The following is a 27,625-nucleotide window of genomic DNA, read 5'->3' as shown; positions in this document are numbered from 1 at the left end:
GCTGAATGAAACCACAGATCTTTCTGTCTCCCCCAACCCAGGGTGGTTAGTTCCTCTTAGTCACAAATCCTGACTGCAGCCCAGCCCCTGGGTCTCCTGGCCCCACCCACCCCAGAACACAATTTCACACCAACAGCTGCACAGCGAGGGAGAGCACCAGGACTGCAGAAAGATAAATGCCTCTGGAAACCCAAACTGCCTCTGGAGCTGAGCAGAAATCTCCCAAACCCCCAGACAGACCTGGTGCTTCTGGGTCTGAATGAGTTTCACAGATTTAATTATTGCGTCGAAATGAAAACAACATGGGACTACATGAAAACATAAAGTGGGGAAGAGGCAAGGATACCAAAAGGTAAAGGAGGGGGAGAGACAGGGAGACCCCAAAAGATAAAGCAAGGGAAGAGGCAAGGAAACACTGAGAGATAGAGCAGCAGGGAGAGGGGACAGAGATAGAGGGACAGAGAGACGGAGGAGGCAGAAACAGGGAAACAGAGATAAAGAAGGGCAGAGACAGGGAGATAGAAGGGCAGAGAAATAGAGAGAAAGAAGGGGCAGGGTCGGAGAGACGGGGGGCAGAGACAGGGAGGCAAAGGGGGCAGAGTCAGAAAGACGGAGAGGGCAGAGACAGGGAGACAGAGGGGGAACAGTCAGGGAGACAGAAGGCAGAGTCAGGGAGACAGAGAATGCAAAGACAGGGAGACAGAGGGAGCAGGGACAGGGATAGGGAGGGGCAGATTCAAGGAGAGAAAACTTATTTTCACATCTTTCTCCCCCATTAGACTGTAAGCTCACTGTGGGCAGGGATTGTGTCTACTATCTCTACTGTGCCACCGCAAGAGCCTAGTACAGTGCTCTACATGCAGTAAGCACTCAATAAATTACCATTAATCAATGAATCGTATTTACTGACTGCTTACTGTGCGCAGGACACTGTACTAAGCGCCTGGGAGAGTACAGCACAATGATATAACAGACCCAGTCCTTGCCCATGGGCCCGATTTGGGTAAGGGGAGTGGCTGGGAAGCTGTCCTCCTACATAGTAAGTGACTGTATGCAACTGGGGCTAGGTATCCCGGCAGCCCCCTGAGACCTCTGAGCCCCCCAAAGTCCCCCTCAACCACAGGAATAAGGCAGGTACAGGATGCTCAGCTCACTGGCAGGGCTCACCGGACCAGGGCAGGGCTCTCTGGGGACTGGCACGGCCCACAGTGGCTGGATTGGGAAGAACCGGGAAAACTGAGGCCGGGCACGGAGAGCAGAGCACTGCAGGGGGTGGAGAGGAGGAGCTGGCAGGACAGAGAACATGCTGTGATGAGACCCAAATGGGACAATGCAGTCAGAACAGGAGTCTGGGTCCATGCATGGTCAGAAACCCCAGCCCTGCCCGGCGGAGCGAGTCCGTCGGGTGCTATCCCTCCATGGAGGTGGGACAGAAAAGGGCTCTTCTTCCAGGCACGGTGTGGCCTAGTGGGAAAAACCGGGGCCTGGGAGTGAGAGGCCCTGGGTTCTAATCCCAGCTGAGCCACCCCGCCTGCTGTGCAACCTCAAGCAAGTCACTTCACTTCTCTGGGCCTCTTTTTCCTCCTCTGTAAAATGGGGAATCAGGACACAGCATTATTAAATCATATTTATTGAGCGCTTACTGTGTGCAAAGCGCTAAACCAAGCGCTTGGGAGAGTACAATATAACATCACATTCATTCATTCATTCAATCGTATTTACTGAGCGCTTACTGTGTGCAGAGCACTGTACTAAGCGCTTGGGAAGTACAAGTTGGCAACATATAGAGACGGTCCCTACCCAACTCACAGTCTAGAAGCGGAGCTCATAGTCCAGAAGGTGAGCTCACATCCTCCCTCTCCCTCTCCCTTGGATTGTGAGCCCTGTGCGGGACAGGGACCGTGTCCAACCTGTATGTTCTCAGTACATTGCCTGACACAGTAAGCGCTGAACAAAAACCAGAATTATCATTATGAGGTGGGGCCAGGCTGGGAGGGCTGCAGGGAGGGAATCCAGGCCTTCTGCAGAGTTTGGAAGGAGGGAAGAGATTCGGTGAAGAGGAGGAGGAGGGGGGAGGGCATTCCAAGCTGGGGGACGGGGTGTGCAGGAGGCCGGAGGGGAGAGAGGGTGGAGAGACAAGGAGGACAAGCATGAATAAACACAATGAGAGAAGACATAAACAGACCCAGTCACTCTCCGCGGATGGGAAGAGGGGCTGGGGGTGGGAGGACGGAGGTGGGGAGTGCTCGCCTTCCTTGAAAGACCCTCAAGAACTCACTCCTGGGGAGCCTAGCAACCCCCTGGCCCCCCTCGCCCTGGCTACGCTGTGGCCGGAGGCATTAATCCTTTTCCCTAAGGGGAATCTAAAAAGGGGAATCTAAAATTCCCCTTTTAGACTGTGAGCCCACTGTTGGGTAGGGACTGTCTCTATGTGTTGCCAATTTGTACTTCCCAAGCGCTTAGTACAGTGCTCTGCACATAGTAAGCACTCAATAAATACGATTGATGATGATGATAATGATGATTAATCCAGAAGCATTAATTAGAGAAGCAGCGAAGCTCAATGGAAACAGCACGGGCTTGGGACTCAGAGGTCCTGGATTCAAATCCCGGCTCCACCAATTGTCAGCTGTGTGACTTTGGTCAAGTCACTTCACTTCTCTGGGCCTCAGTTCCCTCATCTGTAAAATGGGGATTAAAACTGTGAGCCCCCAATGGGACAACCTTGTATCCTCCCCAGCATTTAGAACAGTGCGTTGCACATAGTAAGCGCTTAAGAAATGTCATCATTATTATTATTATTAATCGGTGGGGGGGGCTCCCCCCAACTCCCTCAGGGTGTTTGTGGGGCTCTGAGCGTTCTTGAACCAAACCCACACTAATCCCTTAGAGTGAAGGGCAATAGACGGGGGTCACTTGAAAGACTTCAGAAAGGATCCTCTCCCACCGGCCCCATCCCTGGTGGCGACCCTGGTGCTGGATTGGGTGCGAGCCCTGTTTTCATGTATTTGTGCTGTCCCCAATAATAATAATTGTGGTATTTGTTAAGTGCTATGTGCCAGACACTGTACTAAGGGCTGGGGTAGATAAAAGATAATTGGGTTGGACACAGTCAAATCTCAGTCGGCTACTGGGGATGATGTAGTAGATAAAGCATGGGCCTGGGAATCAGAAGGTCCTGGGTTCTAATCCCAGCTCAGCCACTTTTCTGTTGTGTGGCCTTGGGCAAGTCACTTAACTTCTCTGTGCCTCAGTTACATCATCTGTAAAATGGGGATTGAGACTGTGAGCCCCACTTGGGATAGGAACCGTGCCCAACCCAATTTGCTTGTATCCACCCCGGCACTTAGTGCAGTGCGTGGTACATCTTAAGTGTTTAACAAATACCACAATTATTATTACTGGGACTGCATATTCCAGGAGCTCACTGGAACAACAAACTCTGGAAGAAAAGCCCTGCCGTCTTTCTCCCCCATAGACTGTAAACTCCCTTTTTAAAATGTATTTGTTACGCACTTATTATATGCCAGGGCCTGAAGTAAGCACTGGGATAGATACAAGCTAATCAGATTGGACACGGTCCATGTCCCATATGGAGCACACAGTTTTAATCCCTGTCTTACAGCAGATGAGGGAACTGAGGCCCAGGGAAGTGAAGTCCATCAGTCAGTCAATCATATTTATTGAGCGCTTACTGTGTGCAGAACACTGTACTAAGTGCTTAGGAGAGTGCAATATAACAATAAACACATTCCCTGCATAGAACAAAACCTTACAGCCTAGAGGGGAAGACAGACAAGCTTAGAACAGTGTTTGGCATATAGTGAGTGCTTACAAATATCACTATCATTATTATTATATAAATAAATTACAGATAAGTCCTGTTCTTTGCTGTTTTCACCCTACCTCATTTTAGCAGCCTGGATCCCCTGACTCAGAGAAATCAGGGAGGCCAAAAGAAAATCAGGCAGAAAGGGCATTTCATGTGCTGCTGTCTTCTTATTGTCTCCATGTGTAAGGGTCTGGGGTCCCATTGAGGTAGGTGTGGGGGACCTGCTGGCTCTGGTCAACACGCCCTGGCAGGCAGAGGGGACAGAGGCCTACAGAGAAGCAGTGTGGCTCAGTGGGAAGAGCACGGGCTTGGGAGTCCGAGGTCATGAGTTCTAATCATGACTCCGTCACTTGTCAGCTGTGTGACTTCAGGCATGTCACTTAACTTCTCTGAGCCTCAGTTACCTCATCTGTAAAATGGGGATTAAGACTGTGAGCCCCACATGGCCCAACCTGATCACCTTGTATCCCCCCCCAGTGCTTAGAACAGTGCTTCGCACATAGTAAGCGCTTAACAAATGCCATCATTTATTTTTATTTATTTTTACAGGCTCCAGACGATTGGTCCTGACCCCCCAGAGAGGGGACAGGGGCCCCGTGGGCTCCGGACAATTGGCCCAAGACACGGTCACTCACCTTTGTGTGCCCGGCAGGGGCCTGGGGCGAGGCAAGCTGGGCTCCAAACAGCAGGAGGGGGCCGAGCAGCCTGGAGAAGGAGAGATGGCAGCTTTTGACCAGGAGAACCACGGAACCGAGAGGCCCAGCAAACGCAGAAGAGTGGTGCCCCCCTCCTCTCCAGCCCCCGGGGCCCATGCTGGCTTCCTCCCTACTCCCGCAGATGCTGGAGGCCTTCCCCAATTGATTGCCCTGCATCCTGACCCTGCCGCCTTGAGATCATGGATCTGTCCACCTGCATGTGTTGGACTGATTCACCTCGGAAGGTTTCTTTTTCCTTTAATCTGCGCTTGCCCTTTTTTTCTGACAGTCAGAATTTTTTGTCCCTCCCTCCTTCCTTCTTCTCTCCCCACCCGGCCCCTCACCTTCCTCAATTTTTGTCTCCTTGTCTCACTTGACCCGTGCCCATTGGTGGCTGGGACCTCGTATTTCACTTCCCACTACAGGTTTTCAAGTGCAGTCCACTGCCCCGCACCAGGGAGGTGCCTGGTGCCCGTGGGCTCCCCAGGAAAGGATCAGGGACCCCAGGCCCAAACCACAGTCACCCTCCGACCAAGGAGGGCCCTGCAGTCCCAAACCAAACCTTCTCCTTTGTCCCTCAGTCCGCTGCGGCCCGCGACAGGCCAGGGCAGGCCGGGCCAGGGGGTGTGAGGGAGGGCCCTGGGGCCGCTTTGTGGGTGGCCTCATCTGTCCAGGCTCGGTTCCAGGGTGGGGGTCAGGGTTGGGTCAGGGCCTGGTCCCCAGTCCAGCCTAGGAAATCTGGCCCGGGCCCTGGTCTCCCTGCCAGGGGCTGGAGGCTGCGTCCCTGGAAAGTTTGGAACATTGTCCCGACAGCCCCAACATGCCGTAGGCTGCACAGGGAGGCCTCAGCGTGACTCCTTCAGAAAGGCCACCCCAGACCCCGTGGCTGGCCCTGCCCCTAACCCTGTCCACCCAACTAGGCCTCACCCCCAGTCACCCCTACCCACCCCCCCAAGCCCCACTCGCACCCTCAGCCCAGAGCTGTCCACTCCTGGGACAGGGAGGGGAGAGGTGTCCCTACCCTCTGGACCCAAGTGCTGGTCTGAGGCCGGACCCCAACAGCACTGCGGAGGCCCCGATCTTCCCCACCACCTCCCCTGCCTGAGCCTACTTCCCCAAGAGCTCCTCCGGAGACTCCCAGCCCTTCACCCAGTCGGGTGATGACACCACTGGACATCTAGCTGGGGGTCAATGGAAACATCCCCAGCGCTTAGAACAGTGCTTCACACATAGTAAGCGCTTAACAAATACCATTATTATTATTATTATTATCCCCTGTCTCCTGGTGGTCCCTTCACCAACTCTTCCAATGCTCTTGTCGCGCTTCCGGGTGACCTCTGACCCTGACTGCCGTACTCAGATCAGGTGTGGGGAGGGTTCAGGTGGGTCCATGAGATCGGAACTCCATCCAGCCCCCTCCCAGAGGGCAGCCAGGGCCCGGCTCACCCTGCCCCCGTCGCCTGCCAAGCTGCCACTCACCTGAGCCACGTACCAACGAGTGAGGGAACCATGGTGGGATGCGGGGAGGGGTTCGAGGCAGAGATCGGGGCACAGGCCTCTACCACCCTTTGCTAGGGCGGGTCGTATCCGACACCTGTGGAGAGACAGGAGGGTGAATCTCTCAGCCCCTTTCCCCAGGGCGATTCTCGGGCTCGAAGCAGGCCAGAAGGCAGCGGGCACGGGGGAACAGCTGGCAGGTGGGCAGCCAGTGGGAGCATCATCATCATCATCATCAATCGTATTTATTGAGCGCTTACTGTGTGCAGAGCACTGTACTAAGTGCTTGGGAAGTACAAGTTGGCAACATATACAGTCCCTACCCAACAGTGGGCTCACAGTCTAAAAGGGGGAGACAGAGAACAAAACCAAACATACTAACAAAATAAAATAAATAGAATAGATATGTACAAGTAAAATAAATAAATAAATAAATAGAGTAACAAATATGTACAAACATATATAAATATATACAGGTGCTGTGGGGAAGGGAAGGAGGTAAGATGGGGGGGTGGAGAGGGGGACGAGGGGGAGAGGAAGGAAGGGGCTCAGTCTGGGAAGGCCTCCTGGAGGAGGTGAGCTCTCAGTAGGGAGCAGTGGTCCTTCCCCCGACCTTCACTCTACGCTGGGTAGATTGGTCACCCAAGCCCTGTGGCTGATCTTCCTGGCACTATGCCAGAATGAGGGCACTCCTTGGAACTGCCTCCTCTCTAATAAGCACAGCCACCCACCTGCCCACTTCCCAAGCCCATCCCCATACCCAGGGCTGTTCACACTCTGCTGGGAGCCCGGGCACCGGGGAGGCCCGGAGACCAGCATTCCTGGAGCTGAGCTCACACACTCCAGCCTGTCCCAGACAGACACATAAAGGCAGGAACACACTCAGACTTGCACCCCTAAGGACCAGAAGTAATAATAATAGTGATGGCATTTGTTAAGCGCTTACTATGCGCAAAGCACTGTTCTAAGCGCTGGAACAATGGCATTTATTAAGCACTTACTATGTGCAAAGCACCGTTCTAAGCGCTGGGGAGGTTGCAAGGTGATCAGGTTGTCCCACGGGGGGCTCACAGTCTTAATCCCCATTTTACAGATGAGGTAACTGAGGCACAGAGAAGTCAAGTGACTTGCCCAAAGTCACTCAGCTGACAATTGCAGAGAAGCGGCGTGGCTCAATGCAAAGAGCCCGGGCTTTGGAGTCAGAGGTCAGGGGTTCAAATCCCGGCTCCACCAACTGTCAGCTGTGTGACTTCGGGCAAGTCACTTCACTTCTCTGGGCCTCAGTTACCTCATCTGTAAAATGGGGATTAAGACTGTGAGCCCCCTGTGGGACAACCTCATCACCTTGTCACCTCCCCAGCGCTTAGAACAGTGCCTTGCACATAGTAAGCGCTTAATAAATGCCATTATTATTATTATTATTATAATTGGTGGAGCTGGGATTTGAACCCATGATCTCTGACTCTAAAGCCTGTGCTCTTTCCACTGAGCCACACAGTGGTTAGGGCACAGGTCTGAGAGTCAGAAGGACTTGGGTTCTAATCCCCTCTCCATCACTTGTCTGCCATGTGACCCTGGGTAAGTCACTTCACTTCTCTGAGCCTCAGTTACCTCATCTGCAAAATGGGCATTGAGACTGTGAGGCCCAAGTGGGACAGGGAATGTGTCCAACCCAATATGCTGGTATCCACCCCAGGGCTTAGTACAGTGCCTGGCACATAGTAAGCACTTAACAAATACCACAGTTACTACTGTTATTATTATCCATACACCCACATTCAAGGATGGAACTTCACATAGTATGGCATAGTGGATAGAGCATAGGCCTGGGATTCAGAAGGTGGTGGTTTCTAATCCTAGCTTTGCCACTTGTCTGCTGGCTGATCTTGGGCAAGTCACTTCACTTCTCTGTGCCTCAGTCACCTCATCTATAAAATGTAGATTGAGACTGTGAGCCCCACATGGAACAAAGACTGTGTTCAACCCAATTTGCTTGTATCCACCCCAGCGCTTAGTACAGTGCACTGCACATAGTAAGCGCTTAACAAATACCATAATCATCATTACATACACACACGTAGGGACATACGCATGCCTGCACCCAGCCGGCCACTCATACGAGCAAGTACAGGAGGAAGTTTGTTTGAGACCCATTAGTTGAACAGAAGGAGTGGAGAAACACCAAATAAGGTGAGAATGGCCCTTCCAACTGCTCCAGGCCCTGGCCTAGCGGTCAGTCTGGCTTCACCTCTCCAACGATTTACAGCTGCTCTCGAGACAAGCAGTCTCCCAGATGACCCCACCGTTCATCCCAGGCCAGGTTCCGTCTCCTACACGAGCACTTGGAGGAACCATGTGCTGGTCGCCCTCTTGGACACCCTCCCTCACAGTTAAGGCTGGACTATCCCAAACCCCCGACTCTCCCTTCTTCATCACTAACTCTCCCCCTGTGACCCAGCACGGATCATCCAACACCCTTCATCTCCCAGTGACCCAGCACGGGCCATCCATTACCCCCCGACTCTCCCTCAGTGACCAGAACAAACCATCCAAAACCCCTGACTCTCCCCGAGTGACCCAGCACGGACCATCCAACCCCCGACTATCACCTCTCCATCTCTGACTCCCCTCCGAGTGAGCCAGCACAGTTTCCGTCCAACACAAACCTGGGCTGACTTTGAATTTTTCTGCCTTTAAAAATTGCATCACTGATCGGGGTATGACCTCTCAGCCCCATGGCCCCCCGCCCACAACCCAACTCCATGTAGAAGGAAGCCAAAACTCATCTCCTCATTGGCTAAGTTTGGTCCTCAGCCACTGGCCATGGGCTGGGACAGTCTGAGATTTGAACAGGACTGTTTTGCCGAGGCTTACAGTGGTCACCTCCACTTGGGGAACACAGCTGTGACCCAGGATGAGCTAGCATCTTGTGCCCCGGGGATGCCCAGTTTCTCTTTTGGGTGAGGGAAAGTCGGGTACTCATGGGCTGGTTTCCCACAGCTTCCCCAGGAGGCTGGTTTCTCGTAGGCCCAATCTCATGTCTGTGAGGACCGGGCCAATAGACCCCGGGCTAAGCTGAAAGACTGGCCCAGGGGGCTATCAGTAGTCCAGGGGACACGCGAGCAAGCCGGGAGTGGGGCAGGAGGGTGCCAAGGTGGAAAGCGGAGGTGGCCTCTCAGACAGAGAGCACCTCCTTCTCCTCAGCCGATCAAACTGCCTGCTCACCCACTGCCCAGATCTACTGTGGGAAATCAAAGGTCCCCACACATCTCCCGGGGAGACTGCACAACAGCTCTCCCACCTGCAGTGCTCACAATCTCTCCCTGCAACTTCTCACTTCTTCTTCCTGGTCCTGCCCTGGGCCTGTGGCCGTCCGCCCCACTGGGCACCATCAGCCCCGGGCCCGCAGCCAGTCCTTCCTTCCCACTGAGGCGCTCTCCAACCAGGGACATGACCAGGGTCCAGGGACACTGGCCAAGCCACCCTGGCAGAGGCTACTCTTGAGTCAAGAGTCAATGCCGGTGAGGCTGGCCCGTGGCCCGTGGGTTCTGGACTCCAGCCAGAGGGATGGGCGGGCGCTGTGCCGCACTGAAGGCCGGAAGGAACAACTCTGTGGGGGACAGCGTTCCCACGGGGACGTGGGCAGCGGGCCTGCCAAAGGGCAAAGGGCAGGGCCACACCCACTCTCTCTGGGAGTGACCCGTGGGCAGGCTGCCTGGAGCTGGCTGGGGTGGGCTCCTGCGGAATGCATCTGGCACTGCTTGCTCTGATCGTAGGTATCCCTCCTCATCCCTGCCCTGTGTGCCTGGGGCCAGCTCTGTGGGGGTGATGGAGCCTGTGCCCGCAGATAGCAGCTCCGGGGGGTGGGGGGTGGCCCGTGCCCCTCCAGCCTAACTCATGTCCTGCCTCCAAAGAGATCTAAGGGCCCCCAAGCAAGGTTGGAGAGACCCCATGTCGGCCTCTGTGACCGCAGCCAGCTTCCCCTCCTCCACCCCATGCCCCTTCGCCCCCAAATTTAGGGTGGGTGAGCCATTGGTGCCCATGCCCTGACCTCCCGTAGACCTTCATTAGCCAGGATTGCCCTTACAGACGGGGGCATTTTTTGGGCCCTGTTCCCACCTCTCCTCGGAGCTGTCCCAGCAGCCCTGAGCCCACCTTCCGGGTTGACTGCAGGTGTTCCCAGTGTTGCTGGTCCCCAAAGATCCCCACAAGAGTCCCCCAGGGCAGGTCCTATCATCATCATCAATCGTATTTATTGAGCGCTTACTGTGTGCAGAGCACTGTACTAAGCGCTTGGGAAGTACAAGTTGGCAACATATAGAGACAGTCCCTACCCAACAGTGGGCTTACAGTCTAAAAGACTAGTCCTAGGGACCAGGCAGCTGACAGGGCGGGATTGGGGTGCAGTTGTTTCTGGGGTGGGGGGGAGATAGGGAGAGGGGGAAGTGAGCACATCCTGGGACAGAATTTCGATTTTTAAAAAATCCTGCCTGAGTAGCCATGGTCTAACGTTCCGCAGCCACTTCGTCCTGCGTGTGCAGTAAGTGCTCAATATGGCCTAGCAGATAGAGCTCAGGCCTGGGAACCAGAAGGTCACGGGTTCTAATCCCAGCTCTGCTGCTTCTCTGCTGTGTGACCTTGGGCAAGTCATTTCACTTCCCCGGGCCTCAGTTACCTCATCTGTAAAATGGGGACTAAGACTGTGAGCCCTATTCATTCATTCATTCAATCGTATTTATTGAGGGCTTACTGTGTGCAGAGCACCGTACTAAGCACTTCGGAAGTGCAAGTTGGCAGCATACTGAGACGGTCCCTACCCAACAACCGGCTCACAGTCTAGAAGGGGGAGACAGACAACAAAACAAAACATGTAGCCAGGTGTCAAGTCGTCAGCCCTGTGTGGGACAGGGACAGTGTCCAACCCAATTACCTTGTATCTACACCAGTGCTTAGGACAGTGCCTGGCACATAGTAAGTGCTTAAACAAATACCATCATTGTTATTAGGTGGTGGTAGTAGTAGTAGTAGTAGTAGTAGTAGTAGTAGTAGTAGTAGTAGTAGTAGTAGTAGTAGTAGTAGTAGTAGTAGTAGTAGTAGTAGTAGTAGTAGTAGTAGTAGTAGTAGTAGTAGTAGTAGTAGTAGTAGTAGTAGTGAAGCAACGTGGCTCTGTGGAAAGAGCCTGGGCTTTGGAGTCAGAGATCATGGGTTCAAATCCCGGTTCTGCCAATTGTCAGCTGTGTGACTTTGGGCAAGTCACTTAACTTCTCTGGGCCTCAGTTACCTCATTTGTAAAATGGGGATTAAGATTGTGAGCCTCCCATGGGACAACCTGAACACCCTGTAACCTCCCCAGCGCTTAGAACAGTGCCTTGCACATAGTAAGCGCTTAAAAATGCCATTATTATTATTATTATTATTAATAATAAATACGATTGACTGACCGACTGAAAACGTTCTGCGCGTCCCCCTTGCCTCCACTAGAGGGCGAGCCCTGCACCGGCTCAGCTCATTCATTCATTCATTCATTCATTCATTCATATCATTTACTGAGCACTTACTGTGTGCAGAGCACTGTACTAAGCGCTTAGCACTGTACTAAGATCGAAGCTCTCGGTTCTCCAGGCCCACCAATCCTCCCCCCTACCCAATAGGGCCGCTGGCTGAACATGTGCAGAGCTTCCACACAAGCACTGGTATTTTCATTGATATGAGAAGCAGAGTGGCTCAGTGGAAAAAGCCCGGGTTTGGGGGTCAGAGGTCGTGGGTCCTAATCCCGGCTCCGCCACTTAATAATAATAAAATGATGGCATTTATTAAGCGCTTACTATGTGCAAATTACTGTTCTAAGAGCTGGGGAGGTTACAAGGTGATCAGGTTGTCCCATGGGGGGCTCACGGTCTTAATCCCCATTTTGCAGATGAGGTAACCGAGGCCCAGAGAAGTGAAGTGACTTGCCCAAAGCCACACAGCTGACAGTTGGCGGAGCCGGAATTTGAACCCGTGACCTCTGACTCCAAAGCCCGGGCTCCTTCCACTGAACCACACTGCTTGTCAGCTGTGTGCCTTTGGGCAAATCACTTCACTTCTCTGGGCCTCTGAGAACGCTGGCATCCGGGCTCCCAGCCTGGGCTTCTCTCTGGTTCTCGGGAGCCAGGGCCCTCTCCCCTGCCACCCCCAAGAGCCTCCATCATCATCAATCGTATTTATTGAGCGCTTACTGTGTGCAGAGCACTGTACTAAGCGCTTGGGAAGTACAAGTTGGGGGAAGTACAAGTCTGGGGCCTGGGCTTGTGGGCTGGCCCTCAGGTAGTCAGGGCTCACTCCTCGTGGCCCTGATGCCATAGATGGCTTTTCACGGTAGCGTCACAAGGATCCCGACACATGGGATCCGAGGCAGAGGTCTACCCTCAGGGCCCGGGACCCCAGTGCTCGGGTCTGCCCCTGGACCCTTCCTTCCTCTCCCCCTCGTCCCCCTCTCCATCCCCTCATCTTACCTCCTTCCCTTCCCCACAGCACCTGTATATATGTATATATGGTTGTACATATTTATTACTCTATTTATTTATTTATTTATTTATTTTACTTGTACATTTCTATTCTATTTATTTTATTTTGTTGGTATGTTTGGTTTTGTTCTCTGTCTCCCCCTTTTAGACTGTGAGCCCACTGTTGGGTAGGGACTGTCTCTATGTGTTGCCAATTTGTACTTCCCAAGCGCTTAGTACAGTGCTCTGCACATAGTAAGCGCTCAATAAATACGATTGATTGATTGATTGATTGATTGGACTGAATCCCACATTCCAGGGTGGAGCCGGGGGGATGCTACTGCACCAGCTCCCAAGCAGTTGCTCCAGTGACTGGGACTTATAGTCCCAGCAGCCCTCTTGAATAATAATAATAATGGTATTTGTTAAGCGCTTACTATGAGCCGACCACTGTTCTAAGTGCTGGGGTAGATACAGGGTAATCAGGTTGTCCCACATGGGGCTCACAGTCTTCATCCCCATTTTACAGATGAGGTCACTGAGGCACACAGAAGTGAAGTGATGTACCCAAGATCACACAACAGGCAGGTGGCAGAGTCAGAATCAGAACCCAGGTCCTTCTGACTCTCGGGCCCGTGCTCTATCCATGAGGCCATGCTACTTCGCTCTGAGCCCGAGCTTCTCACGGGGCCGGCACCCTCTCACCTGGAAATGCCACAGCTCCAAACTACCTGCCCCAAGACAGGTGTGTAGCCCCTCCTTGGCTCTTGGAGGCCACCCCCCCCCCACCTTCACCCAGGGAGTCATCATCAATCGCATTTATTGAGCGCTTACTACGTGCAGAGCACTGTACTAAGCGCTTGGGAAGTACAAATTGGCAACGTATAGAGACAGTCCCTACCCAACATTGGGCTCACAGTCTAAAAGGGAGTCCACCTTGTTCCCCAGGTGACCGCAGCCAGTCCCTCCCTGAGGGCCCAGGCCCACTGGGGAGGGGGAAGCTGATGAGCAGGATCAGTAGACTGTAAGATCCCGGCGGGCAGGGATCCTGACTCATATTATTGTGTCCCATATATTGTGTCACATATTATGTGTTGCCGACTTGTACTTCCCAAGCGCTTAGTACAGTGCTCTGCACACAGTAAGCGCTAAATAAATACAATTGATTGATTGATTGATTGTCCCATCTGATTATCTTATATTCTTTCAATCATATTCATTGAGCACTTACTGTGTGCAGAGCACTGTACTTGGCACTCAGGAGAGCTTATTACAGTGCTAATACTGTATAATATTATATTATATATTATAATATATATTATATATATATGTATATATGTTTGTACATATTTATTACTCTATTTATTTTATTTGTACATATCTATTCTATTTATTTTATTTTGTTAGTATGTTTGGTTTTGTTCTCTGTCTCCCCCTTTTAGACTGTGAGCCCACTGTTGGGTAGGGACTGTCTCTATATGTTGCCAATTTGTACTTCCCAAGCGCTTAGTACAGTGCTCTGCACATAGTAAGCGCTCAATAAATACGATTGATGATTATGATGATGATATATATTATAATATAATATTAGTAAGTGCATAGTACAGTGCTCTGCAAACAGTAAGCGCTCAATAAATACGATTGATTGATTGATTGAGAGAACAATACCACAATAGACAGATTTCCTGCCCGCAAGGAGCTTAAAATCTAGGGGAGTTTCCGGTCTAGAGGAGCTAGAAGAGCTTAGAGTGTAGAGCTACAGTCTCCCACATGCACCCTGACTCCACTTTGAACACCAGCAGTTCTTGGATCACAGGATTGAGGGACAGAAAAACGAGCCACTTTATCCCAACTTGTACTTCCCAAGCGCTTAGTACAGTGCTCTGCACACAGTAAGTGCTCAATAAATACGATTGATGATGATGATGATGATCCCAGGACTCTAGACTGTAAGCTCCTTTTATTTTTTTACGGTAGTTGTTGAACGCTTACTATGTGCGCCAGGCACTGAACTAAACGCTGGGGTAGATACAAACCAATCAGACTGGGGACAGTCCATGCCCCACAAAGGGCTCACAGTTTTAATCCCCGTTTTACAGATGAGGTAACTGAGGCACAGACAGAAGTTAAGTGACTTGCCCAAGGTCACAAAGCAATCGTATTTTATCTACCCCAGTGTGTCATACGCTGTTTGACACCTAGAAAAAACTAATGAATATCACTATTATTATTATTACTCCCACTAGCGCTTAATACAGAGCTCTGGGCACAGTGAGCGCTCGATAAATACCGCTGATTGATTGATGGAAGGGATTGGGAGCAGGTGGGCAGGCAAAACCCTCCCAGTCTGGTCCCAGAACAGGGGGGGGAGAGGCTGGACACCCCTTCCCACCGGCACGGTACCCTCCCCAGCTGGGCCTGGAGCCTCACCTGGGGAGCAGAGAAGCTGGGGGACAAGGTGGGGGACAAGAGAGATCGAGCCCACAGTTAATAATAATAATAAGAATAATAATAATAATAATAATAATGATATTTGTTATGCACTTTCATTCATTCAATCGTATTTATTGAGCACTTACTGTGTGCAGAGCACTGTACTAAGCGCTTGGGAAGTACAAGCTGACAACATATAGAGACGCAACATATAGAAGCACATAGCACTTGCTATGTGCCAAGCTCTCTTCTACGTATTGGGATATATACAAGGTAATCAGGTTGTCCCCCATGGAGCACACAGGCTTAATCCCCATTTTCCAGATGAGGTAACTGAGGCCCAGAGAAGTTAGGTGACCTGCCCAAAGTCCCACAGATGACAAGTCGTGGAGCTGGGATTAGAACCCACAACCCCTGACCCCCAAGCCCATGCTCTCTCCACTAAGCCACGCTGCTTCTGCAGTTAACAACAGAGAGCAGGGGTGAATCATCATCACCATCAATCGTATTTATTGAGCGCTTACTGTGTACAGAGCACTGTACTAAGCTCTTGGGAAGTCCAAGTTGGCAACATATAGAGACAGTCCCTACCCAACAGTGGGCTCACAGTCTAAAAGGGGGAGACAGAGAACAAAACCAAACATACTAACAAAATAAAATAAACAGAATAGATATGTACAAGTCAAATAAATAAATAGAGTAACAAATATGTACAAACATATATACATATATACAGGTGCAGTGGGGAAGGGAAGGAGGTAAGATGGGGGGAATGGAGAGGGGGACGAGGGGGAGAGGAAGGAAGGGGCTCAGTCTGGGAAGGCCTCCTGGAGGAGGTGAGCTCTCAGTAGGGCCTTGGAGGGAGGAAGAGAGTGAATAATAACGATGTTATTTGTTAAGCGCTTACTATGTGCCAAGAACTGTTCTAAGCACTGGGGTAAATACAAGGTGATCAGTCTTCATCCCCATTTTCCAGATGAGGGAACTGAAGCCCAGAGAAGTGAAGTGACTTGCCCAAAGTCACACAGCTGATAAGTGGCAGGGTGGGGATTAGAACCCAAGACCTCTGACTTCCAAGCCCGGGCTCTTTCCACTAGGCCACACTGCCAGAGCCAGCCTGGGGCGGACACCCACAGCCTCACACCCTCCGCAGGGTGACCGGCAGCTACACATACACCGCCCCTAGCACACACGCACACAAGGAGACACACACACACACACACACACACACACACACACGTACACACACAGAGTTACATCCCCAGGAACACTCACATATAGTTACATACACACATGGTGTGAGGGGGTGGGGGGCGCTTACACACAGTGCACAGTTGTGGATACAGTTACACCGGGTTATAGTTACCCGCCCAGGGACACGCATATACAACTGGGTTCAATCGTTTTTACTGAGCGCTTACTGTGTGCCGAGCACTGTACTAAGCGCTTGGAAAGTACAGTTCAGCAACAAAGAGTGACAATCCCTGCCCACAATGGGCTCACACACTAGGGAACCGGACAGGGTTACACCCCCAGGCGCGCACACACACACTCAGCCCCACGGACACACACAGAGTTACGAGACACTCCCATATAGTTCAATACACACACGGTGTGTGTGGTTTTTTTAGGGGGGGGGGGTCACACACACTGTGCACAGTTGCGGATACAGTTATTCGGAGTTATTGTTACACTCCCAGGGACACACATTCACAATTCGATACACACTAGGGACACACGGACCTAGACAGGTCAGAATTACACCCCCAGACACAGACACACACACACACTCAGGGACACACATATACAATTCGATACACACTCTTGTTGCTTTTTTATTGTCTGTCTCACCTGTCTGCTTGTTTTGTTTTATTGTCTGTCTCCCCCTTCTAGACTGTGAGCCCATTGTTGGGTAGGGACTGTCTCTATGTGTTGCCGAGTTGTACTCTCCAAGAGCTTAGTCCAGTGCTCTGCACACAGTAAGCGCTCAATAAATACGATTGAATGAATGAATGACCGGACAGAGTTACACCCCCGGGCACAGACTCACACACTCACCCCAAGGACACACACAGAGTCACACCCCAGGGACACTCCCATATAGCCATACAGTCTTTTAGACTGTGAGCCCACTGTTGGGTAGGGACTGTCTCTATACGTTGCCAATTTGTACTTCCCAAGCGCTTAGTACAGTGCTCTGCACACAGTAAGCGCTCAATAAATACGATTGATGATGATATAGCCCCATACACACACGGTGTGGGTGTGCTGTGAGGGGGCTGGGGGTCACCTCTACCCTGTGGCTCAGTGCCAAGAGCCTGGGCTTGGGAGTCAGAGGTCGTGGGTTCTAATCCCAGCTCCGCCGCTTGTCAGCTGCGTGACCTTGGGCAAGTCACTGCACACCTCTGGGCCTCAGTGACCTCATCTGGAAAATGGGGGTGAAGACTGTGGGCCCACGTGCGAAAACCTGATTACGTTGGATAATAATGATAATATTTGTTAAGTGCTTACTATGTGCCAAGCAGCAGAGCTTAGAACAATGCTTGGCACAGAGTAAGGGCTTAACAAATACCATCATTATTATTATTTATTGTTACAGTTCATTCATTCATTCAATCGTATTTATTGAGCGCTTACTGGGTGCAGAGCACTGTACTAAGCGCTTGGGAAGTACAAGTTGGCGACATAGAGAGACGGTCCCTACCCAACAACGGGCTCTTATTAGACGCCCAGGGACACACATACACGCCTAGGGGCCCACGGACCAAGCCCGGGCAGAGTTAGGCCCCCAAGAATACCCGGGCCCCCCATGCAGTGCCCAGTTGTGGGCACCCCAGACCACCCCCTGTGCCCCCCGTCTCCTCCCCCCCCCATTGGGGGTGCGGCAGAAAGAGCCCAGGTTTAGGAGCCAAAGGTCACGGGTTCAAATCCGGATCCGCCGCTAGTCAGCTGGGTGACTTTGGGCAAGTCACTTCGCTTCTCTGGGTCTCAGTTCCCTCATCTGTAAATTGGGGATAATAATAATAATAGTATTTGTTAAGCGCTTACTATGTGCAAAGCACTGTTCTAAGCGCTGGGGAAGATACAAGGTGATCAGGTTGTCCCACATGGGGCTCACAGTCTTAGTCCCCATTTTTACAGATGAGGGAACTGAGGCCCAGAGAAGTGAAGTGACTTGCCCAAAGTCACCCAGCTGACAAGTGGCAGAGCTGGGATTCGAACCCATGACCTCTGACTCCAAAGCCCGCGATCTTTCCACTAAGCCACAGCTGCTTCTCGATTTTGTTAAGTGACTTTGGGCAAGTCACTTAACTTCTCTGGGTCTCAGTTCCCTCATCTGTAAAATGGGGATGAAGACTGTGAGCCCCACATGGGACAACCTAATCACCTTGTAACCTCCCCAGCGCTTAAAACAGTGCTTTGCACACAGTAAGCGCTTAACAAATGCTATTATTTTTGAGAAGCAGAGTGGCTTAGCAGAAAGAGCCCAGGCTTGGGAGTCAGTTCTAATTCCGGCTCTGCCACTTGTCAGCTGTGTGACCCTGGGCAAGTCACTTAACTTCTCTGGGCCTCAGTTACCTCATCTATAAAATGGGGATGAAGACTGTGAGTCCCATGTGGGACAACCTGATTACCTTGTATTCCCCGCCCAGCGCTTAGAACAGTGCTTGGCACATGGTAAGTGCTTAACAAATGCCATCATTATTATTATTACTATTACCCCAGTACTTAGAACAGTGGTTGGCACATAATAAGCGCTTAACAAATGCTATCATCATTATTATTATTATTACCCCAGTACTTACAACAGTGGTTGGCACATAGTAAGCGCTTAACAAATGCCATCATCATTATTATTATTATTACCTCAGAGTTTAGAACAGTGGTTGACACATAGTAAGCGCTTAACAAATGCCATCATCATTATTATTATTACCTCAGAGCTTAGAACAGTGGTTGGCACATAGTAAGTGCTTAACAAATGCCCTCATCATTATTATTATTACCTCAGCGCTTAGAACAGTGGTTGGCACATAGTAAAAGCTTAACAAATGCCATCATCATTATGATTATTATTACCCCAGCACTGCGAACAGTGCTTGGCACATAATAAGTGCTTAACAAATGCTATCATTATTATTATTATTATTACCCCAGCGCTGAGAACAGTGCTTGGCACATAATAAGCGCTTAACAAATGCTATCATCATTATTATTATTATTACCCCAGCGCTGAGAACAGTGCTTGGCACATAATTAGCGCTTAACAAATGCTATCGTCATTATGATTATTATTACCCCAGCGCTGAGAACAGTGGTTGGCACAGAGTAAGTGCTTAACAGACTGAGCGCCCTCCTCCCCCTCGCCCCGCCTTACCTCCTTCCCCTCCCCACAGCACCTACATATATATGTATATATGTTTGTACATATTTATTACTCTATTTATTTATTTTACTTGTACATAATTATTCTATTTATTTTATTTTGTTAATATGTTTTGTTTTGTTGTCAGTCTCCCCCTTCTAGACTGTGAGCCCGCTGTTGGGTAGGGACTGTCTCTATATGTTGCCAACTTGGACTTCCCAAGCGCTTAGTACAGTGCTCTGCACACAGTAAGCGCTCAATAAATAGGATTGAATGAATGTATGAATGAATGAACAAATGCCATCATCATTATGATTATTATTACCCCAGCGCTGAGAACAGTGGTTGGCACAGAGTAAGCGCTTAACAAGTGCCATCATCATTACTATGATTATTATTATTAGCCCAGAGCTGAGAACAGTGGTTGGCACATAGTAAGCGCTTAACAAATATCATCATTATTATGATTGTTATTACTGAGTGCTGAGAACAGTGGTTGGCACATAGTAAGCACTTAAATGCCATCATCATTATTATGATTATTATTATTAGCCCAGAGCTGAGAGCAGTGCTTGGCACATAGCAGGCGCTTAACAAATGCTATCATCATCATTATGATTATAATTATTAGCCCAGCGCTGAGAACAGTGCTTGGCACATAGTAAGTGCTTAACAAATGCCATCATCATCATTATGATTACAATTATTAGCCCAGCGCTGAGAACAGTGCTTGGCACATAGTAAGTGCTTAACAAATGCCGTCATCATTATTATGATTATAATTATTAGCCCAGCGCTAAGAACAGTGCTTGGCACGTAGTAAGTGCTTAACAAATGCCGTCATCATCATTATTAGTAGTAGTACCCCAGCGCTTAGAACAGTGGCTGGCACATAGTAAGCGCTTAACAAATGCCATCATCATCATGATGATGATGATGATTAGCCCAGCGCTGAGAACAGTGCTTGGCACATAGTAAGCGCTTAACAAATGCCATCATCATGATGATGATGATGATGATTAGCCCAGCGCTGAGAACAGTGCTTGGCACATAGTAAGCGCTTAACAAATGCCATCATCATCATGATGATGATGATGATTAGCCCAGCGCTGAGAACAGTGCTTGGCACATAGTAAGCGCTTAACAAATGCCGTCATCATCATTATGATGATGACTATTACCCCAGCGCTTAGAACAGTGCTTGGCACACAGTAAGCGCTTAACAAATGCCGTCATCATCATGATGATTATCATTACCCCAGCGCTGAAAAAACAGTGCTTGGCACATAGTAAGCGCTTAACAAATGCCGTCATCATCATTATGATGATGACTATTACCCCAGCGCTTAGAACAGTGCTTGGCACATAGTAAGCGCTTAACAAATGCCGTCATCATCATCATCATGATTATTATTACCCCAGCGCTGAAAACAGTGGTTGGCACATAGTAAGCGCTTAACAGATGCCGTCATCATCATTATGATGATGATTATTAGCCCAGCGCTGAGAGCAGTGCTTGGCACATAGTAAGCGCTTAACAAATGCTATCATCATCATTATTAGTAGTAGTACCCCAGCGCTTAGAACAGTGGTTGGCACAAAGTAAGTGTTTAACAAATGCCACCATCATGATGATGATTATTAGCCCAGCGCTGAGAACAGTGGTTGGCACATAGTAAGCGCTTAACAAATGCCGTCATCATCATTATGATGATGACTCTCAGCCCAGCGCTGAGAACAGTGCTTGGCACATAGTAAGCGCTTAACAAATGCCGTCATCATCATGATGATTATCATTACCCCAGCGCTGAAAACCGTGGTTGGCACATAGTAAGCGCTTAACAAATGCCGTCATCATCATTATGATGATGACTATTACTCCAGCGCTGAGAACAGTGCTTGGCACATAGTAAGCGCTTAACAAATGCCGTCATCATCATGATGATTATCATTACCCCAGCGCTGAAAACAGTGGTTGGCACATAGTAAGCGCTTAACAAATGCCGTCATCATCATTATGATGATGACTATTACTCCAGCGCTGAGAACAGTGCTTGGCACATAGTAAGCGCTTAACAAATGCCGTCATCATCATCATCATGATTATTATTACCCCAGCGCTGAAAACAGTGGTTGGCACATAGTAAGCGCTTAACAGATGCCGTCATCATCATCATCATGATTATTATTACCCCAGCGCTGAGAGCAGTGCTTGGCACATAGTAAGCGCTTAACAGATGCCGTCATCATCATGATGATGATGACTCTTAGCCCAGCGCTGAGAACAGTGCTTGGCACACAGTAAGCGCTCAATCAATCAATCAATCAATGGTATTTATTGAGCGCTTCCTGTGTGCAGAGCACTGGACTAAGCGCTTGGGAAGTCCAAGTTGGCAACGTATAGAGACGGTCCCTGCCCACCAGTGGGCTCAGAGACTAGAAGATCAACAAATGCCAACAGTGGTGGGCACGTAGTGAGCGCTTAGCAAACGCCCTGATGATGATGACGACGACGATGATGATGAATTGATAGAGGGAGTAGGGGGCGGGGGAGGGAGGGTTAGGCGCGGACTCTCACCTGGCCGCCCGGGGCCCGCAGGGACCGAGCGGTTCGGTCCGGTCCGGTCCGGTCCGGTCCGGCTCGGTCCGGTCCGTCCCTGCTGGGCCCGGTCCCGTCCGGTCCGGTCCGGTTCGGTCCGGTTCTTCCCCGCGTGGTCCCCGGTGCCGGCTGTCCCCAACTCTCCGCCGCCGCCTGTGCCGCCGCCGCCGCCGGGGAGCCCACCCTCCCACACGCCCAAACCAACGTCCGCCCTCGGCTCCGAGCCGGACAGAACCGGACCAGACCGGACCGAACCGGACAGGACCGGACCGGACCGGCTCCCTCTTCCTCCTCCTCCTCCTCCTCCTCCTGCTCCCGCCGCGGCCCCCGCGCTGTCAGCCCGCGGCGGGGACACGCCCGCCCCCTGCTGGACGCCTCGGGAACAGCGGCCCCGCCCCGTCAGCACCCCCTGCTGGACGCCTCGGGAACAGCGGCCCCGCCCCATCAGCACCCCCTGCTGGACGCCTCGGGAACAGCGGCCCCGCCCGCCCCGCACCCCCGCCCCGTCAGCACCCCCTGCTGGACGCCTCGGAAAGAAAGAGCGGCCCCGCGCCCCCTTCCCGTCGGCACCCCCTGCTGGACGCCTCGGGAAGAAAGAGCGCCCCCGCCCCGTCAGCACCCCCTGCTGGATGCCTCGGGAAGAAAGAGCGGCCCCGCCCGCCCCGCGCCCCCGCCCCGTTAGCACCCCCTGCTGGATGCCTCGGAAAGAGCGGCCCCGCCCGCCGCCAGCCCCGCGCCCCGTCAGCACCCCCTGTTGGAAGCCTCGGGAGGATTGGTCCCGCCCGCCCCGCGCCCCCGGCCCGTCAGCACCCCCTGCTGGATGTCTCGGGAAGAAAGAGCGGCCACGCCCCGCGCCCCCGCCCCGTAAGCACCCCCTGCTGGATGCCTCGGGAAGAGCGGCCCCGCCCGGACAGCACCCCCGCCCCGTTAGCGCCCCCTGCTGGGTGCCTCGGGAAGAAAGAGCGGCCCCGCCCGCACCGCACCACCGCCCCGTCACCACCCCCTGCTGGATGCCTCGGGAAGAGCGGCCCCGCCCTCACAACACCCCCGCCCCGTCAGCACCCCCTGCTGGACGCCTCGGAAAGAAGGATTGGTCCCGCGCCCCCGCCCCTTCAGCACCCCCTGCTGGACGCCTCGGGAAGAAGGAGCGGCCCCGCGCCCCCGCCCCGTCAGCACCCCCTGGTGAACGCCTCGGGAAGAGCGGACCCGCCCGCCCGCCCCAAGCCCCCGCCCCGTCAGCACCCCCTGCTGGACGCCTCTGGAAGAGCGGCCCCGGCCCCTGCCCCGTCAGCACCCCCTGCTGGTCGCCTCGGGAAGAGCGGCCCCGGCCCCAACCCTATCAATCAATCAATCAATCGATCAATCGTATTTACTGAGCACTTACTGTGTGCAGAGCACTGTACTAAGCGCTTGGGAAGTACAAGTTGGCAACGTATAGAGACGGTCCCTACCCAACAGTGGGCTCACAGTCTAGAAGGGGGAGACAGAGAACAAAACAGAATAAACTAAATAGAATAGATATGTACAAGTAAAATGAACAAATAGTGTAATAAATATGTACAAACATATATCAATCAATCAATCGTATTTATTGAGCGCTTACTGTGTGCAGAGCACTGGACTGAGCGCTTGGGAAGTCCAAGTTGGCAACATATGGAGACGGTCCCTACCCAACAGCGGGCTCACAGTCTAGAAGGGGAAGACAGAGAACAAAACAAAACATATTAACGGAATAAAATAAATAGAATAGATAAGTACAAGTAAAATAAATCAATAAATAGAGTAATAAATCCGTACAAGCATGATACAGGTGCTGTGGGGAAGGGAAGGAGGTAAGGCGGGGGGGGGGATGGAGAGGGGGAGAATCATCAGCACCCCCTGATGGACGCCTCGGGAAGAGCGGCCCCGCGCCCCCGGCCCCCGTCCCGTCAGCACCCCCTGCCGGACGCCTCAGGTAAAGCGGCCCTTGCCCCCGCCCCGTCAGCACCCCCTGCCGGACGCCTCAGATAAAGCGGCCCCTGCCCCCGCTCCGTCAGCACCCCCTGCTGGACGCCTCAGGTAAAGCGTCCCCTGCCCCCGCCCCGTCAGCACCCCCTGCCGGACGCCTCGGGCAGAGCGGCCCCGCCCTCCCGTCCACCCGCCCTGTATCAGGAGCTCGGGAAAGTACCATTGAACAGAACAATGGGGAGACAAATTCCCTGCCCACAAGGAGCTTCCAGTCTCGAGGGGAAAGTACTCTAAGACTGTAAAATCTCCAGCAGATTGTAAACTCCCTGTGGGCACGAATCACACTTATCAACTCTATTGAAGTGCACGTTCCCAAACGCTTAGTCCAGTGGTCTGTCCACAGTGAGCGCTCAATAAATACCATCGATGAATGATCGATTGATTTCTCTGAGAACTATGGGACGCAGGGCTTCCACTCTGAGGGAGAAGGGCAGGCCCGTGTGGAGGCAGGGAGATGGATGGGATGACAACTCAAAATGGGGTTGGAAGTGGGGGGCTTTTTTCTCCCGTCTGGTGGTGGTCTGGCTGTTCGCGGGAGCGGAAGGAAGCCTGAGGCGGGTGGGCTTTGCGGGGGAGGCCGAGGGACCCTGCCCTGAGAGGCAGATGCCCGAGTTCCTTTCTCAGCCCCCAGCCCCACTGCCACAATGCTTAGGACTTGGCAAATCTTCCTCAGCTCAACCATCTCCTCCTCCTTCTCTTCCTTCTCCTCCTCCTCTTTCTACTCTCCTCCTCCCAAAGTCCACTCCAGGGCCTGGAGCGGCCTGGGTGCTATCAGAGCCAGGAGAAGGGCCCGGCCGCCCAGCGGGCTTCATTCAATCGTCTTTATTGAGCATTTCCTGTGTGCAGGGCATTGTACTAAGCGCTTGGGAGAGTACAACCTAACTAACAATAACAGACTCCTTCCCTGTCCACGACGTCCTCTCCAGCCTCACCCCCTCTCCCTGCCTCTGGCCCGGGACCCGGGAAACCGGAGACGGGGATGACTTTGCGCGGGAGAATTATCAGCCGGGGAGCAGGGCAGGGGCCGGGCTTCCGAGTGTTTGGAATTCCGAAGGCGTCCTCTGTAACGGGTGTCCTGAGCTCCATCTGCTCCCTGCCCCGGCTGAGGCCCGGACCCCAAATTGGATGGGGGTGGTCTACCTGGAAGTCAAGCCACTGCCCAGGCCACGGGCCGCAGGGTTCACCCGAACTATAACAATATTTTTATTATTATGGCTTTTGTTAAGTGCTTACTATGTGCCAAGCACTGTATTAAGTGCAGGCGTAATAATAATGATAATATAATGATAGTATAATGACGGTTAGGCGCTCACTATAGGTACAAGGTAATCAGGTTGTCCCATTTGGGGCTCACAGTCTTAATCCTCATTTTACAGATGAGGTAACTGAGGCACAGAGAAGTTAAGGGGCTTGCCCAAAGTCACACAGCAGATGTGGTGGAGCTGGGATTATTAACTATAATAATAATAATGGCATTTGTTAAGTGCTTACTATAAGCCAGGCACCGTACTAAACACTAGAGTAGATACAAGCAAATCCGGTTGGATACAGTCACCATCCCACGTGGGGCTCACAGTCTCAATCTCCATTTTCCAGATGAGGGAACTGAGGCCCAGAGAAGTAAAGTGACTTGCCCACAGTCACACAGCAGACAAGTAGCCCCCGGCTCCACCGCAAGTCTGCTGCGTGACCTTGGGCAAGTCACTTTTAACTTCTCTGAGCCTCAGTTACCTCATCTGTAAAAATGGGGATTAAGACTGTGAGCCCCACGTGGGAAAACTTGATCACACTCTATCCCCCCCGGCACTTAGAACAGTGCTTTGCACATAGTAAGCGCTTAACAAATGCCATAAAAAAAAGTGGCAAAGCCGAGATGAGACCCCATAACCTTCTGAATCCCGGGCCCGCGATCTAGACACTATGCCATGAGTCCCAAGCCCGTGCTCTTTCCTCTAAACCACGCTGCTTCTCTGGGCATTTACCTGCCCAACTGGATGAGCCGTGGGAGCCCAGGACCCCCAGCCCAGCCCCCTTTCTCCGCTCCATGCACCCTCCTTGAGCCCAGGACCACGTCTTCCCAAATCCCACTCCACCAGGGCGAGGGGCGTTCGCTGAAGCTGGCCGGACATGCTTTTTCCCCCAGCTTGGGACTCATACTCTTGGGTCGCTGCGAAGGATCAGGAATGGGAAGGGAGAGTCAGGGGTGTCGGATAGTGGACGGGCCAAGGGGGAGAATCAGGGTGGGAGACTGTAAGCCCTTTGTAGGCAGGGAATGTGTCTGTTACATTGTATTCTCCCAAGCACTTAGTACAGTGCTCTGCACCCAGTAAGTCCTCAATAAACCCAATTGACTGGCTGGCTGACTGAGAGGGGAGAAATAGGTTGTTGGACGGTCGGTGGTGGCCCATTAGGTAGAGTCAGGAGTGGAGAAGGGAGAATGAGGGGTGTCCATGGTCTTTACTGGGTCACTAGGGGAAGAGTCAGGGATGGAGGGGGAGAACGGGGGGCTGTTGGACAGTCCATGCATGTTGGTCACTGGAGAGTCAAGGATGAAGAGAGGAGGGTCAGGGATGTTGGATGGTCCGTGCTGGGTCACTGAAGGATCAGGGATGGAGAGGGGAGAGTCAGGGAGGTTGGACTGTCCATCCCTAACCAGTCTGGTGAGTGCCCAGGAGGGTTACCTATTCACAGACCCTGCAAGCATCCTCGCGCTGCTGCTCATGTCCCCGGAAATCGGTTGCCCGCTCCCTGCTCTGGCCACCTCCAGGCTCTGTTGACGGTGGACCTGCCGAAAAAATACTCCACCTTGGCTGTGGCGGGGGTTCATTGGCTCCGTCACATGGGCGGAATCTCAGCTCTGTGGAGACAGAAGCTGTGAACCCGCAGCTTCCTGGGGGTCCTCGCGGCCCGTCGCCCAACTGGCAGGCCCTGCAGCTCCTGGCACGGTCCTCGCTCCTGCTGGGGGTCCGGAGCGGCTCAGGGCCCGGTACCCCCAACCAGGGCCTCAGAGATCCGGGGCTGGAGTGGCAGCGCTCCATCGCTGGCCCCTCTCCACCCTGTCTTTGGGGGGCTGGGACAGCCCCTGGAGTGGAGGTGGGGCTCTGGCTCCCTTCCCTACTCCACCCCGCCAAAGACAGGGCAGTGCCAGGCACGGCCGGCCCACCCGTCCCCCAGGGACCGCTGGAGCTGTTTTTCCGCTCTGCTTGGAGAGGGTGAGAGGTATTTTTAGCTGGAAAAATGATTGTCTGTGAAAATCCACGTGTCAGGGCTGCCCCCGGCCTCAGCCCCACCCAGTGCTGGGCCCTCGGCAGCTTTGGGGCTCAAAAAGGGGGTAGGAACCCACTGAAACCCCCTGCCATCTCCCCCATTTTCTATTGCCTGGGGAGAGAGGGTCAGCCGGGGCCAGTATGGGGCAAGCAGCCAAGGGCTGCCAAGGGGCACCTGCAGCGTCAGGGACAAAGAAGGAAAGCAGGGATGGAGAGGGGAAAGTCAGGCGTGTTGGATGGTCCATGCAGCCAGTCAGGGATAAAGAGGGGAGAACTGGGGACCTTACTTGGTCGTCCAGTGCTAAACAAACGTGGAAAACTTCTTTCTTTCCATTGAACTGGTTCTAACAAAAGGGGTGACCACAACTCAACCAGAAGTCAAACCCACTGGGGCCCTGGATGGTGGTAGTTTCTTTTTGCTCTCGGCCCACAGGGATGATCGGTG

At 52.3% G+C, this 27,625-nt stretch overlaps 2 protein-coding genes across 2 annotated transcripts in view; one reads left to right on the top strand and one right to left on the bottom strand.

Moving 5' to 3' along the window:
* Positions 1-21,954, bottom strand: part of THSD4 (thrombospondin type 1 domain containing 4) — a 125,274-nt gene extending 103,320 nt beyond the window's left edge. The window contains exons 1-3 of the mRNA XM_038750243.1: positions 21,887-21,954; positions 6,007-6,121; positions 4,468-4,537 (exon numbers count right to left, since the gene is read on the bottom strand). Of these exons, the coding sequence (XP_038606171.1) occupies positions 4,468-4,537; positions 6,007-6,038 (102 nt within the window). The 5' untranslated portion in view covers positions 6,039-6,121; positions 21,887-21,954. The remainder of the gene's footprint in view (positions 1-4,467; positions 4,538-6,006; positions 6,122-21,886) is intronic.
* Positions 9,540-26,691, top strand: LOC119931789 (basic proline-rich protein-like). Its single transcript, XM_038750690.1, has 7 exons — positions 9,540-9,685; positions 9,939-10,044; positions 10,198-10,247; positions 21,908-22,112; positions 22,247-23,193; positions 23,892-24,070; positions 26,606-26,691. Exons 1-7 carry the CDS (start codon positions 9,540-9,542, stop codon positions 26,689-26,691), a joined length of 1,719 nt encoding a protein of 572 aa, XP_038606618.1.
* Positions 26,692-27,625: the final 934 nt, after the last annotated feature.

The sequence above is a fragment of the Tachyglossus aculeatus genome, chromosome 8, assembly GCF_015852505.1.
Source record: "Tachyglossus aculeatus isolate mTacAcu1 chromosome 8, mTacAcu1.pri, whole genome shotgun sequence".
Lineage (NCBI taxonomy): Eukaryota > Metazoa > Chordata > Mammalia > Monotremata > Tachyglossidae > Tachyglossus > Tachyglossus aculeatus.
This window is presented reverse-complemented; position numbering and strand designations above follow the sequence as displayed.